The sequence below is a fragment of the Mixophyes fleayi genome, chromosome 10 (assembly GCF_038048845.1).
Source record: "Mixophyes fleayi isolate aMixFle1 chromosome 10, aMixFle1.hap1, whole genome shotgun sequence".
Taxonomy (NCBI): Eukaryota; Metazoa; Chordata; class Amphibia; order Anura; family Limnodynastidae; genus Mixophyes; species Mixophyes fleayi.
The window spans coordinates 6,252,335-6,266,185 of NC_134411.1; the positions used below are offsets into that span (position 1 = coordinate 6,252,335).

Genomic DNA, 13,851 nt, shown 5'->3' on the forward strand with positions numbered 1-13,851 from the left:
AAAAAACCTGCAAAAAAAAACCTTCAAGGGTCACTGAGCAAGTACATCTATCTATCTCTATCTATATATCTATATATATGTAGGGGCCCCGGTGCACTGCTTTGCCCGGGGGCCCATAATGTTGTTAAGATGGCCCTGTCTGTATATAAAATATACTGAGGGAATTTCTAAAATGATTTTGCAAATACAAACATTTTCAAATATAAAATAGGGTCTGAAGGAAATGTTCATTTTCTAGAACTCAGCTTAAAAAGTGGCGTGGCTTCGGAGGAAGGAAGCAGTGCTTATTAACAGAACCATGGAGGGACATTTAGAAACTTGTTTGACCTGGCCTACAATACGCGCCTGGTGCATTTATACAATTTGTCAGTACATGTATTATGGAACATAGTGCTCTTTGCTCATTAATTCTCTGCTACTCTATTCCGGTACAGGTTTTCTGTACAAAGGTTTAAGCACCTTAGGACAAATGCAGCGTTGGACCCAAAATGAACGCAAACCTAAGTAACAGCAAAACTCGCAAGAAAATAAAAAAATACTTACTATGTGAAATTCTTCCATGACTTTTATAATTGTCCCAAAGAAATTACGATTTTTTTTTAATAGTTGGAAAAAACAAGCGTGCATCCAACTCTGAATCGGACTCCATTTCTCCAGATGAACTATACCTGGAACAGTTTAAATTTTGGCTGGATGGAAGACTATTTTTTGTTTTTAAACAAGGTTAACATATTTGATAACAAATGTTAAATAATGTATTGCACTGTATATTTGTATGCATTTAACTAGGTAAGTAAATAAATATGGTATTTAAATTTACATTCTTATTTTTAACAAACTGAAAACTTTCACCGACACCTACGTGAATTTGATGAGAGTTGGACTTTTGAAAGAGACAATATTTGTCCTATTGCACACAGTGTTATAGTTGAACATACCCAACACTTTGAGAGATGGATCAGCTGTTTCCATGTGAATATATTAAAGATGTGTAGACTGAAATGAACCACGCCACAGAGCTAAGCACATATTTAGGATTAGTGTTACTTGTGAAATCTGTGTTTTGTAAGCCTTTGGCCCTACATTAAGTAGGTGCTACCTTTGTCATGTAAGTGCTTGTGATTTGGTTAAGTTTGTATTTAGCGTTGAGATAGACATAAGCATAAAGAAAATTTAAAGAAAATTTAAATACAAGTGGGCATGTTGTCTCGTGTCAAAAGTAAGCTCAACCTTTAATCAAAGAGCAAATCACAAAATATGGTTCAGGTTAAAATGTTTGTCTTTATCTGCTTTTAATTAAAAAAAACAACAACTCTGCTTTGCTGTTACATTTCTATTGAGGGAAAGTGCTTTCATTTTTATAACACTATATATGAGTTTGATGCCATCTAAATGTCAGTACATTCTCTCTAGAGGGGAATTAAACGGCATGCAAATAATCTGCCCTGCCCATGAGGCATGAGAGCCACTAGCAATGACACAGTGTCCTCTATATTCAACACCTGATGAAAAATCATACTATAAAACAAACTGTGCTCTGAAGTTGCAGGGTGACTCTCCAGTTTCAGCTGCATACAAGAATCGCATGTCTGAGAACTTTTAGCTACAATCAAATAAACTTGCGTGCAGCCATTTATTCTTGCTGCCCTAATTATGGGCATTTGGTTAGATTGAATTAGGCAACAACACGATTTTCTTATCATCTAGATTATTGATTCTCAAACTTGTCCTCAGGCTACAAAGGTGAATGCAATGAAAGTAGCTATACCAGTAGTTCATTCACATGTGCTCAGCTGTGTGTTCTCCCCGTGTTTGCGTGGGTTTCCTCCGGGTGCTCCGGTTTCCTCCTACACTGCAAAAACATACTAGTAGGTTAATTGACTGCTATCAAAACTGACCCTAGTCTGTCTGTCTGTGTTTGTTAGGGAATTTAGACTGTAAGCTCCAATGGGGCAGGGACTGATGTGAATGAGTTCTCTCTGCAGCGCTGCGGAATCAGTGGCGCTATATAAATAAATGGTGATGATGATGATGATGATGTGCTCCTGGGAGGAAGGTCACAAAACATCCCTGTTGGTGATCCTTGAAAAAATTCAGTCTCCCAGCTAGTTGAGCAAACAAAATGAATGTCTCCATTTGTGTCCAGTGACCCGTCACCTTATTTTCTATAAAAGTATAGTTTTACAAAATGATGAGACCAGGAAAGGTTATTTGCTTAATATGCCTTTCAACCTATGTCCTTAGTTTGGTAGAAACCATCTCTAGGTGAGTGTATCAAAATGGATGCATCCTGTTTTAAAGTTTATTAGTTTTGTCAAGGGCTATTATTTTAAATGGTGGGAAAAAATGAAGCCAAAACTAAAACTCCAGCACATCACTGGGTCTAAACTCCCAGAACAGAAAGCTATTAGTGCCAGAGATGTCACGGGATGATATACTAGCGATCTAATTCCCCATCAAGTGACATATTATTAATAGCAGCTTGATAACCTCTCTCCCCCAACAAAAAAAAACAACTAAAAGAACAGAACAGGTCACCAGATCTTGCCAAGACTCTTCTAGTTAACATCAAGAAAATCTTCAATCTTCATTAACGAGCTACAGAGAGCCATTGCAGAGTTTATATGAGTGGGGGTAGTAAAAGTCCAAGATTTAAAACAGGATGTCTTGGTCAGAAGCAAATTGAAATAAGGCCCCTGACTTTCTTTTCATTAGCTGCTTCCGCTCTACCCTACTTGCATGTATAGTAGACGTGCCCCAGAAGGCACTTGAGACAATTGGTCCGCACTGAGGAACACTCTTTACTTTCAACTGACTATGCCCTCCCCTGGATAACCAAGTCCAGCACCCCACACTTGGGCCCATGTTACAATGCTCTAAAATATTTAGACTTCATTTGTTGTTTGCACCAGGGAGATCTCCATTTCTCCCCCAGCAATTTTAGTGAGTAGTCTCTCATCGCACCTATAAGGATTGGCTAGCTCGTAGCCTCAAAAGGAGTAAGAGTCCTTCTGCTAATTGCAGTAACCGCACCTTTCATAATTTCCATTTGAGACACTTTGCCTCTCTGTAGTCCCTCCTAGGCACTTAATCTCAGAAATCTATAAGTTGTGCATGGACATATCAACCCCATCAGCTCCCAGTTACGCTTAAGCCTGATATAGAGAACTGGAAATAAATATGGATGAGGAACACTAGCACTGGATATATAAATTTGCCCATGCAAGTTCATGCTTTATCTTGGTCCTGGAGAAAGAGTTTAAAATAATTTTCAGATGGTAGAAATGTCCGAGTACTCAAGAAAAAGACACCTGGCCTCTGAGACCTTTCCTGGAGGTGCAATCAGGAACCTGGGACTCCACATCTGGTGGCACTGTTCTGTATATGAATAATAGAGGTACATTTCTGAAGAAATTCTAGTTACCTGACTTCCTCAACTCATCAGTTTTGGCTGTTGAACATAGTTCATGTACTCATATTTAATTTAAGCAAAAAAATATTGTTAAACACCTCGTGAATGCAGCTTGAGCTGCTATTCCATGTAATTGGTGGGTCTACACCCAAACCAACCACATCACATTGGTTCAAAAGAATCAAGTTCTATTTGGTTATGAAAGATTTACTTCAAGTTGGACAATTCAGAATCTACAGCCACCTGGTATTATTGGTTAAGATATAGTCAGACAAACTATATGAAGTACTTAGACCCAACATTCAAAGCTATGACTCCTCATAACCATGAGATAAAACCTATTCCCAAATATATACAGGGTCTGACAACAGACTCCTCCCAGCTGCATGGTCCTTGGGACAAACAAAACCACATCCTCAGAGAAATAGGACTAGGGCTAGTCTATGTAACTTTAGTCATCTAATGGCAGACTGACAAGAATCTGGAACTTTCCTTGATATCGCAGTACCTCCCGCTTTTGTTTCCCGTTACCCCACACATAATTGAAACCCTCCCTTGACTGTGTTTTGTTGAATCTCTATTTAACGGTTTGTTCAGTTCATTTGGTTTAAGTTGTGTCAGGGCAGAATCAATGTAATGCATCATTTAGTGCAATTACATGGTCTTTTTGTCCTTGCTTTCTTCTCATTTCAATCATTTGTAACAAACGTTTGCTATGTCAATGATTTACTGTAAATTGATATTACTGCCAATTAAAAAGCAGATTGCATTTAAAAAATAAAAAAAAAAAGAGAACAGGTAATCAGATTTTTTTTTTTTAAACAAATCAAAGCACATTTTCATAGGGTTGCAGCTATCATTTATAAAGGTTCTGCAAACTGACATTTTACTAACAGTAGTCAAGTTTATATATCATAAGAGGTGGATATGTCTATTTTACCATTGACAGGACCAGTGTGTGTGTTCATGGAAAGACATGTTTGAGTTAGACAAGGGATGTTTGAAAAATCTTTTTTTACCCTTGTACATTACTTGGAAGCAGCCATTTTGTGGACTTTAACATCATTGCCTAATATTTATAACATTAGACTTCATTCATGAGGTACCTACTTATCTAATAGCCAACATTATCATGCAAATTAGCTCAGCCCACAAAATGAATGTATCCACTGTTCAAACAAAGTGGAGGAAGTCATCTTATGGGCTGAACCAATATCCTAGTGAACAGACAGCTGCTTGGTCATGACTACCGACAGACTACAAAATGGCTGCTACACTGTGTGTAGGCATCTGGTACACTATAAGAAAACACAACTAACAACTCACTCAAATAGCAAGCTCGTATCCTTTGTTAATGACTACTGTCTAACAGTCAACTTAGCACAGCAGGTTAATTACATTATTTACATTGTAACTTAGGTGATATTTTTGGGTTGGTAAAATGGCTCAATTCAAGCTCCAGCTGTCATCCATAGCAACAGAAAATTGTTACACTTTGCAGTTTTACAAAGGACTATAGCAGTATCGTATTGTTGACTGTATTGGAGGTAGGAAAGGACTGATCTTTTAACTGTTTAATGATCAATACTGTGAAATGAATAACAAACAGTTAAATTGGGGCATGGCCAATAACCTCCATTAAAGGCAGTCTATGTATTAAAGCCTTAAAATAGATTTTAGTTACCACAGACGTCCACAAATAGTGGCTTGTGCAATGTTTTAAATCCAGAGCTTGTACAAGCATTTTATCCTGGGCACTTGCTTCCCATATTAAGTAATACAGATAAATCCACTGATTAAATTTTCATTTTGGGATTTTTAACAGGCAGCACAGTGGAAAAAGAAATATAGGAAAGCAGCACAGTGCATTTATTTCTTAATAAAGAAAAGCTGCACCAGATTAAAAACTGACCTGTTTTTCTGTAAAGTAATAACTCTGGGAGTTTACAAATTAAAAACAAGCTACATATCAATAATATAAGCCAGTACTAGACCCTGTGGTCTCCGTGTGCTGCCATGTTTAGTGTTCTCCATGTCTCACTGGCCAGATTCTTTCTTGGTTCTGCCTTTGCCAGGAGGCTCTAACATTTAAAGGAAATCAACAAAAATGTCAGTGTCATTCTCGAGTGTATAACAGACCTTATTCCTTGATAATGTCCTGCATGTACTATTATACTGCAGTCATCTGCTTAAGCCAATTGCACTTTCTTTGTTCAGTCTATAACACTGCATTCCACGGCTTCCCTGAAATGCCACATTATAATCAAAAGGGAACTACTGAAGTCATGTCAAATGGAAACACTCACGCTGGGTTAGCATGACATACTGCGCTTCTACAGTGTAATGTAAGCGCTCTGACTTCAGTATTAACCAGTGGGAAAGAATCTTCAATACACCTCTCTACCAACACATTTTACTAGATGGGGAGTGGTAAGTGTGGCATTCAAAGGCAACCACCAAAGAGCAGCCACACATTTGTATTGACCACCACACAGGTGGTCTGTTCAACTCCTTTCAGGTACAGCATTACTCAAGACCCTAACTAAACAGTATGGCCTTAGTCTCTCTCGGCATTCCTCAGTCATGTACAGTAGTGTGAATCGGCTACTCGCTTTTCTTTCATGAGGCACACAAACATAGTTCTTATATGGATATGTTACACATGTATTTGAAGGTATGTTGAACTGATTTTAAAAAAGAAAATACTCTGTATTTTCACAATAGATTCCCTTTATTTCTGTGGTGTACTGTGATTGGCCTAATGTGACACTTGTCCACTAAGACTCCAAGGACTACAAGCCACTTCTTTTGATGAACATGCAATATGAAGTAACATTTATCAAAGACTTTAACATGATATGGCAACTTGGCGTACATTATGTCCACTAACCAAAATAAATGTCTAGTGTACTAAATACATTGTGATTAATTCAAGTAACTGTTTCTATACTACAGTAATATCTGTTTAACAATAGGAGACCATAGAACTAAGTGCCCATCAGCCACTTCCTTCAGTCCAGGTATCTTAAAAAAATATATATGTATACACTAGAAAAATAATGAATATTGAAACTTCTTCAAATGTTGAGAAAATGTAGATTCCAAGTCCCAGAGTTGCAGCAAGTGTGGTACTGGAAGGCAGATTCTTTGGGAAGGGGCCAACAATGATATCATTGATAAACTTGTTGCAGAAAATTGCACACAAATATTTCACTCTTGAAATACACACCAGTCAGCCCCAAACACCATATTTGCAAGCTAGTGACTGTTCATCCTTCATAGCTATACATAAAGAGCGTAAGAGTGTGTACGCACATGTGCTGACGTATCCAAGATACCTTGTTGAGTATCTATATACATGTACCTTCATGTGTCAAATTGTCACCCCTCTGAAACTTACACTAGAACGCAAGTAAACCAGAGTACATCCAGAATCCTTAGAAGATCATCTTAAATTTTATGTAGAATGTCAGTCATAGGAGAGTCCCACCAGTTAAAAGGTCCATTTATACAAGACAGTGTATATTTTCAGTCTATTACTAAACCGTTACAAGTTTTCAAAGAATAAGACTGCCAAAGGACACACTGTGCATATTTATGCATGTATGTACAGATATGTATACACAATTTGTTGATAGAGCAATATATAAAAAAAAAAATAAAAAAAAAAAATCTGTTTTATTCCATAAGGGGTTGAATGATCAGATACTGAGGGTCTGCCCTCACCCTGTATTGGCTATTTGAGGAAACTGTCAGGAGTTCTGGTTCTGGTAAATAGAAGCCTTGTCCTTAAGAAGATCCAGACACAAGTGACAACTCCAACTTCCTAAGGAACAAAAAGCAAAAGCAACATTTATGGAGAATTCAAATAAAAGTGAACACACAAAAAAAAAGGTAGACAATGTAAAATAAGTGTAAAAAAAAAAAAAAAAAAAAGAAAACCTGATTCTATAACCAGTAAGACATAGGGAACATTCCCACATACCCTCAGGAGGCTCAGCCATAGGTGGAGAGAGGCAGTACATGTGATATCCGCGGTCACAGTCATCACAGAACAGCAACTGATCCTACGGAAACAGGTAGCTCAGAACACTTCTAGGAATAGGACATGTGCTAGGGATAGATTGGATGAATACAACTGGCACATGAAAACAAATGTTACAAAGAAAACTAGAAAGCAGGTCCGGGAATAGTTAATTTTAGGGGAAAAAATAGATCAAGGGACTGGCCATTTCTGGCACCAGCTTCTGTATCACCAATTCAAAGCTGAAGAAAAGTCTGTAACCTGGATTGGCAGTACAGAATCTGCTAACTGCACGGTGTTGTAAAGAGAATTAATGTCATTGCATTGAAAAGGCTGCATGGTGAAGAGCTACAATTTACTCACATCATTTTCAGAAGTCCCACAGATGTTGCAACACTTGCACTCAATACATTGCCAGCGGTAAGTCTTCACTGCGGCCATCATCACCGGTGTGAACTGCAAACAGGAGGGGTGTCCTATGACCGCAAGAGAAATGGGGCTCAGAGTGGAGTATGAATATTTGTATGGTTCCATATATCTTCATTATGTTGTTATATCCTTGACACAAAGTAGGTGGTCACATAATGGAGACGGGACTAAGGGCGAGCCCTATTTATATTGTTTCATATGGAGAGTTAAACTGAACTCTACAGGGAATGTCTGTGTTTTAGGAAGGCTGACATGAGTGAAAAGTAACCCTTGCTCCACCCTCCTGTTATAATTTCATTGCAAACTATTGGCTCACTTTCGCAAAATGTCAAACCTTAAAGCAAGAAATGGAGACATGTGGTGTAGACTAAACAGCAGCACCTATAAAATGATCTTTTACATAGTCATCTCTTCTCTGGCTATCTCTGTGTTGTTTTAAGCCAAAGTATAATCACCTCTCAAATGCACATGCCCAACGTGAGCCATATCACAAGATTGCCCAAACATGCACCAACACTACCCAGATTGAGCTGTTATAACAAAACGGACTTTGCATGCCTAGCATTGGTCAGATGACATGACAACCAGGTTCTTGGTTGGCTCACAAATGCCCCCATGATACAAGAAACCGGGAGGAGGGGGGTCTTTGTTTGGAGAGGTTACATATATAAATAAACCAGTTGGCAAACAACCCACAGACTTATTAAACGTATAGGTAATCAAGAACCTGATTACACCAAAGGCACAGTGTTGTGTAACCAGTATTTTCCATTGTTGAAGTCCACTTACACCTTGTTTTCTGCTCTTCTCAATGATGACCGTTACCTAACTTTACTGCACACTCTAGTCAGTGTTGCAAACCACGGTGTCCCTATAATCTAATATATGGTCTGCTGTTACTGCAAATACTCACAATAAGGCAATATATAAGTCTAGCCTATGGGGAAGATCAGCAACTAGAGTACCTCATAGTATTACCTTCGTGCTCATGCATCTTCGGTGTAGCGTTCAGTTATAAAGGAGCTCTTATGAACTATCAAGTCATTTAACCATTTAAATGTGCAACAAAAGTACTATAAAGCCATGAAGGTTATGTTGACATTTAAAACAAGCGTGCAGGGACTATATTTTAACTTTTTTGATTTTTTTTTCTGTGTATGTACAGCAAGGACTATGCTTCTGCCACAGCACAACAGTGTTCCTTAGGGACATCCTCTGCACAAAGCCATTTTTCAGACATCAGACTAAAAGCTGTCACCTGTTTTCTACACTGGGTGAACTGAGCTCCATATATTAGTGCTTATTTAAAAAAGTAAAAAGGTATTGAACGTTTCACGACATAATAAATACTGCAAGTGTTCAATGTGTGTATAGAACGAAATCTACCACATACTAGGGCAAACGCCATCAGGTTAATTTTCAAAGATGTTCTTTTTCAAGCCTATCCCCTGCAAAAAATATTTATATAGATGAGTGGGGTAGACTGTGTGCATACGGTCTTAAAATTCTTAATGGCTCATTATATCTAGAAAAACACAAGTTTTTCATTGAAGTTCGCCATGTTTCTGTACAGGTCACCCCCATAAGCCTGGTCATCAAAAAAGGTAATAAACTGCTTTTAACAGCAACGTATGCCATAACAGGCATTTTCTAGGACAATTACCTGTTTACATATGTTAAACAACAAACAAAAATATTTGACCTGAACATTTACAGGACAGTATGACGGACTGAGAGAATCATTACAGCAGCTGCCAGTCAGCAAAGGCAGAAACTCTAGAATTGATGCAAGTCGATAAAAACATATCACTAATTTCTTTTATTTTCTGGGTTTAAATCTACTTTAAATAAGAGGACTTTGAATTTTGTAACACAACATAAACCCACAAAGATTTCTTTTATACAGACTGCTCTATTGTATTGAATTCACATTTATTTGCATAGTTCTATCAGTTTGCATTTCATTATTAAACTAGCAGACATTTGGTGTTTTTAAATCATAGATTTACAGTTTCATGTTATTTTATTGCACCACAAAATAATTAAAATTTATATATTAACCATTTTTCTTTACAATTGTCAACTCTTTCTAACAAGGAGAGGCAATAGGAATAACACTAGTTAGAAGGTGGGGGAGGGGAGGGCATGCATTTCACCCAAAGAATGGGACATTTTGCTAAAATGTAAACTTGCAGCCAGTCTATGCCACCCATCCATCTTGGACACCAGGAAACTGCTGTGCTCTAACACACTGTGGGATTCTCATTGATGTAGGTGGTTCAGTGTATCACCCTCTTTCCCCTGCCTCTCATACCCGAGCGACCGCAGTCTGAGCAAGACACCAGCTCTTCTGGCGCGTTTGTTTTCTTGTTGATCTTCGAGTCTCCAAGGCAGAAGTCACAGTAATTGTTGGGCAATGCAATACCATCTGGACCCTTCTTTGCTAGACAAAAAAGGAGACCGAAAAATAAAAATTAAAAAGATGATAAAGCAGATATTCAGAGGGAGAAAGGAATACAAATAGTGCAAGAATTGGGTACATTCACCACAGCACCGGCACGCCTCTGTTGTCACATGAGGCAGTGTAACCCATAGGTCAGACAGTACCGACTGTACTGTGCGAATAGTAGAGAAACAATAATCGCAATACATGCAAGATTTTCAGAGCGGCCTGTTTCAGGTGAAAAAACACTTACATGAATGATCCCTATAAGGCACTCTACCTTAAGAAAAGGAAAAAAAAAATCCTTTCCTTTGCACTTGTCTGGAAGATATATGACTATTTGTACTGTTCAAAATAAGCAACATAAAAATACCACAAAATCCAGAAAATACAAACATTTTTAAGAATAACTTCTTTATTAACAATTCAAAATTTAAAATCACTTGTGTTGAAACGTGTATATGTTGTGAAGTGTGTTAATAGAAAACACATTAGGAGCCAGGTTTCGTTATTTTAATGATTCCCCTTATTTAGTTATTAAATACAATTTCGCTGGTAAAGTGTTCTAAAATTTCCTATATGTAGACTTATGTATTTTACCTACTGACAACAGATCATATATGCAAAATATCTGTTTAAATTTGGAGTAGATCTGGTATGATTTATATATCTAACCGAATTAACCGGGTGCGATAGTCCATTCCTCTCAATATTAAGCAGTTGCTTTCATTCTGAGGTTGGTTCTGACTCAGCCATGCCCCATAATACCTCCCCATGAGTCAAAGACATCAGATCATACTCACAGAAGGATGTTAGGTAAGGGTCTTATGGCAGTGGGAGAGAATTGTTAGACGTAAAGTAAACAGGCAGGAAAGATTTTACCACAGATAAAGGGATTGATTATATGACAAAGAACAATGGCACTCTAGTCATGGGAAGGTTTGGAAGCCAAGTAAAGCTTTGCAAAATAATTATCAAAACATTTTATATTGATCAGACAATAATACATGTATACAAATAGGTAAATAGGTCTTTAAGATAAGAAACTTAACACAGTTGAAGGTGTGCCTCCACCACTAGGATTAAAAATGCAAACAATTAAAATGATGGTAAGATAAATAATCAAAACTTACATTTCTGTTCCTCTGGTCTATGCATGATCGGTGTGGGCGGCTGAGAATCTTCTTTGTCCTCTGCTCCTGCACCCTCCTCATCCACCAAATGAGAGTGTGCATAGTGATAACTCAAGCCAGGTCGGTTCTTATAACGTTTTCCACAGACTGGGAGAAAAACGGAGGATAGTTAAAGGATCCATAAAGAATAACGGGATAAGAATGTGAGACAACAAATAGAAAAAACAGTGAAAAGGCAGTGGAAGGGAGAGCTGGATAAACTTAAAAATACTCTAACCTCTCTTAAAATTGAGGGGTTAAACAACATAAAATAGCAAAGCCTGGTGGAGGGGACAGGACACAAGGGAAAAGCAAAAACATAGGCTGTAAGGTCATAACCTATTCCCACCACCCAAAATGGACATGGGGGTGTGTGGGTGTGGGTGTATACATACATATATATATATATATATATATATATATATATATATATATATATATATATATATATATATCTCTCATATATATGAGAGAGACATAAATATATATATATTATATATATATTATTTTATATATGTACACACACACACATCTATACATATATAATTATATGTCTCTCTATTATATATATATATATATCTATCTTTGTCGTCTATATCTATATATAATGAATTGCCAAGATGAACGATATGCATAAAATAACTGAGTGTTTATACATTTGCTTTTTAGAAATAGACAGGTGATATCACAAGCTCGGTCGCAAGTTTTTTGGCCTGTATCAGGACAAAAAAACTTAAAAATGTGGCATGGGCACCAGCTGCCTGTAAGAGATGGGAGGTAATACTTTAACAGAGCTGCCGTTGAATGTTAGGTTAACTCCGAGTAATGTATTTTACCATCACGGTGATATCAGATCTATATGAAAGTTTCAATAGTTGGGGTTTTAAATATACTCAGCAAGTCACCACCCCATTTTTATCTTCACTGAATTATTCTTAAATGGAAATATTTTTACCTAATAAAATTCTATTTCCTATACTGTCCAATGGTAGACCTGAAGCGACTGAAGATTAAGTGTACCCACATTCTATGACATAAGCAACAGAAAGTTACAATTATACCACATCTCCCGGCAATATGGAGACAATACCTCCATATATAGGCACTGCTAAAGATGGAAAAATGTATTGTCTCCCAGGAATCAGCAAATCAAAGCACTTCTGAAAGGTGTGTGATATGTTTATCTATCCATCTAATAAATTATATATACATATATATATACATACATATATACATACACCCACATATATATATATATATATATATATATATATATATATATATATATATATATATATATATATATATATATATATATATATATATATATATATATATATACACACACACACACAGAAGTCACCAGATCCAGGAGGTGCCATGTTTATTTATATCAGCCATTACAAGAGACCTTACACAGAGTGTCAGGTAGCTCATCTAGTAGACATTCATTATCCCATGACAACACAAAAGTACAATCAATGCCAAAAGTTTTAAGAATGTGACACATATATTTCAAAGTCTGATGCCTCAGTTTTTATGATGGCAATTTACATATACTCCAGAATGTCATAAAGAGTAAACAGTTGAATTGCAATTAATTTCCCTATTTGCTATGACAATGAACTTTATCCCAAAGACAACATTTCCACTGCATTTCAGCCCTGCCATAAAAGTACCAGCTGACATCAGGTCAGTGATTCTCTTGTTAACACAGGTGAGTGCCGATTAGGACAAGGCTGGAGATTACGGTCATGCTGATTGAGTTAGAACAGCAGACTGGAAGCTTTAAAAGGAGGGTGGTGCTTGAAATCATTGTTCTTCCTCTGTTAACCATGGTTATCTGCAAGGAAACACGTGCAGTCATCATTGCTTTGCACAAAAAGGGCTTCACAGGCAAAGGTGTTGCTGCTAGTAAGATTGCACCTAAATCAATCATTTATCGGATCTTCAAAAACTTCAAGGAGAAAGAGTCAATAGTTGTGAAGGAGGCTTCAGGGCGCCCAAAAATGTCCAGCAAGTGCAAGGACCGTCTCCTAAAGTTGATTCAGCTGTGGGATCGGGGCACCACCAGTGCAGAGCTTGCTCAGGAATGGCAGCAGGCAGGTGTGAGTGCAGCTGCACGCACAGTGAGGCGAAGACTTGGAGGATGGCCTGGTGTCAAGAAGGCCAGTAAAGAAGCCACTTTTCTCCAGGAAAAACATCACAGACAGACTGATATTCTGCAAAAGGTGCAGGGATTGGACTGCTGAAGACTGGGGTAAAGTCAATTTCTCTGATGAATCCCCATTCAGATTGTTTGGGGAATCTGGAAAAACAGTCTGAAGAAGGAAAAGTGAGCGCTACCATCAGTCCTGTGTCATCAGTCCTG

General features: G+C 37.5%; 1 protein-coding gene across 6 annotated transcripts in view; it reads right to left on the reverse strand.

The window, feature by feature from the left end:
* Positions 1-6,120: 6,120 nt before the first annotated feature.
* Positions 6,121-13,851, reverse strand: part of DPF2 (double PHD fingers 2) — a 33,878-nt gene continuing 26,147 nt past the window's right edge. For 2 of the 6 annotated variants that reach the window (XM_075187741.1, XM_075187739.1), the window contains 5 exons: positions 11,442-11,588; positions 10,180-10,308; positions 7,800-7,912; positions 7,398-7,479; positions 6,122-7,238 (listed from right to left, as the gene is read on the reverse strand). In XM_075187741.1, the coding sequence (XP_075043842.1) occupies positions 7,165-7,238; positions 7,398-7,479; positions 7,800-7,912; positions 10,180-10,308; positions 11,442-11,588 (545 nt within the window). In that variant the 3' untranslated portion in view covers positions 6,122-7,164. Of the gene's footprint in view, positions 7,239-7,397; positions 7,480-7,799; positions 7,913-10,179; positions 10,309-11,441; positions 11,589-13,851 lie in introns of all 6 variants that reach the window. The other 4 variants (XM_075187743.1, XM_075187742.1, XM_075187740.1 and 1 more) reach the window with 3 other exon arrangements.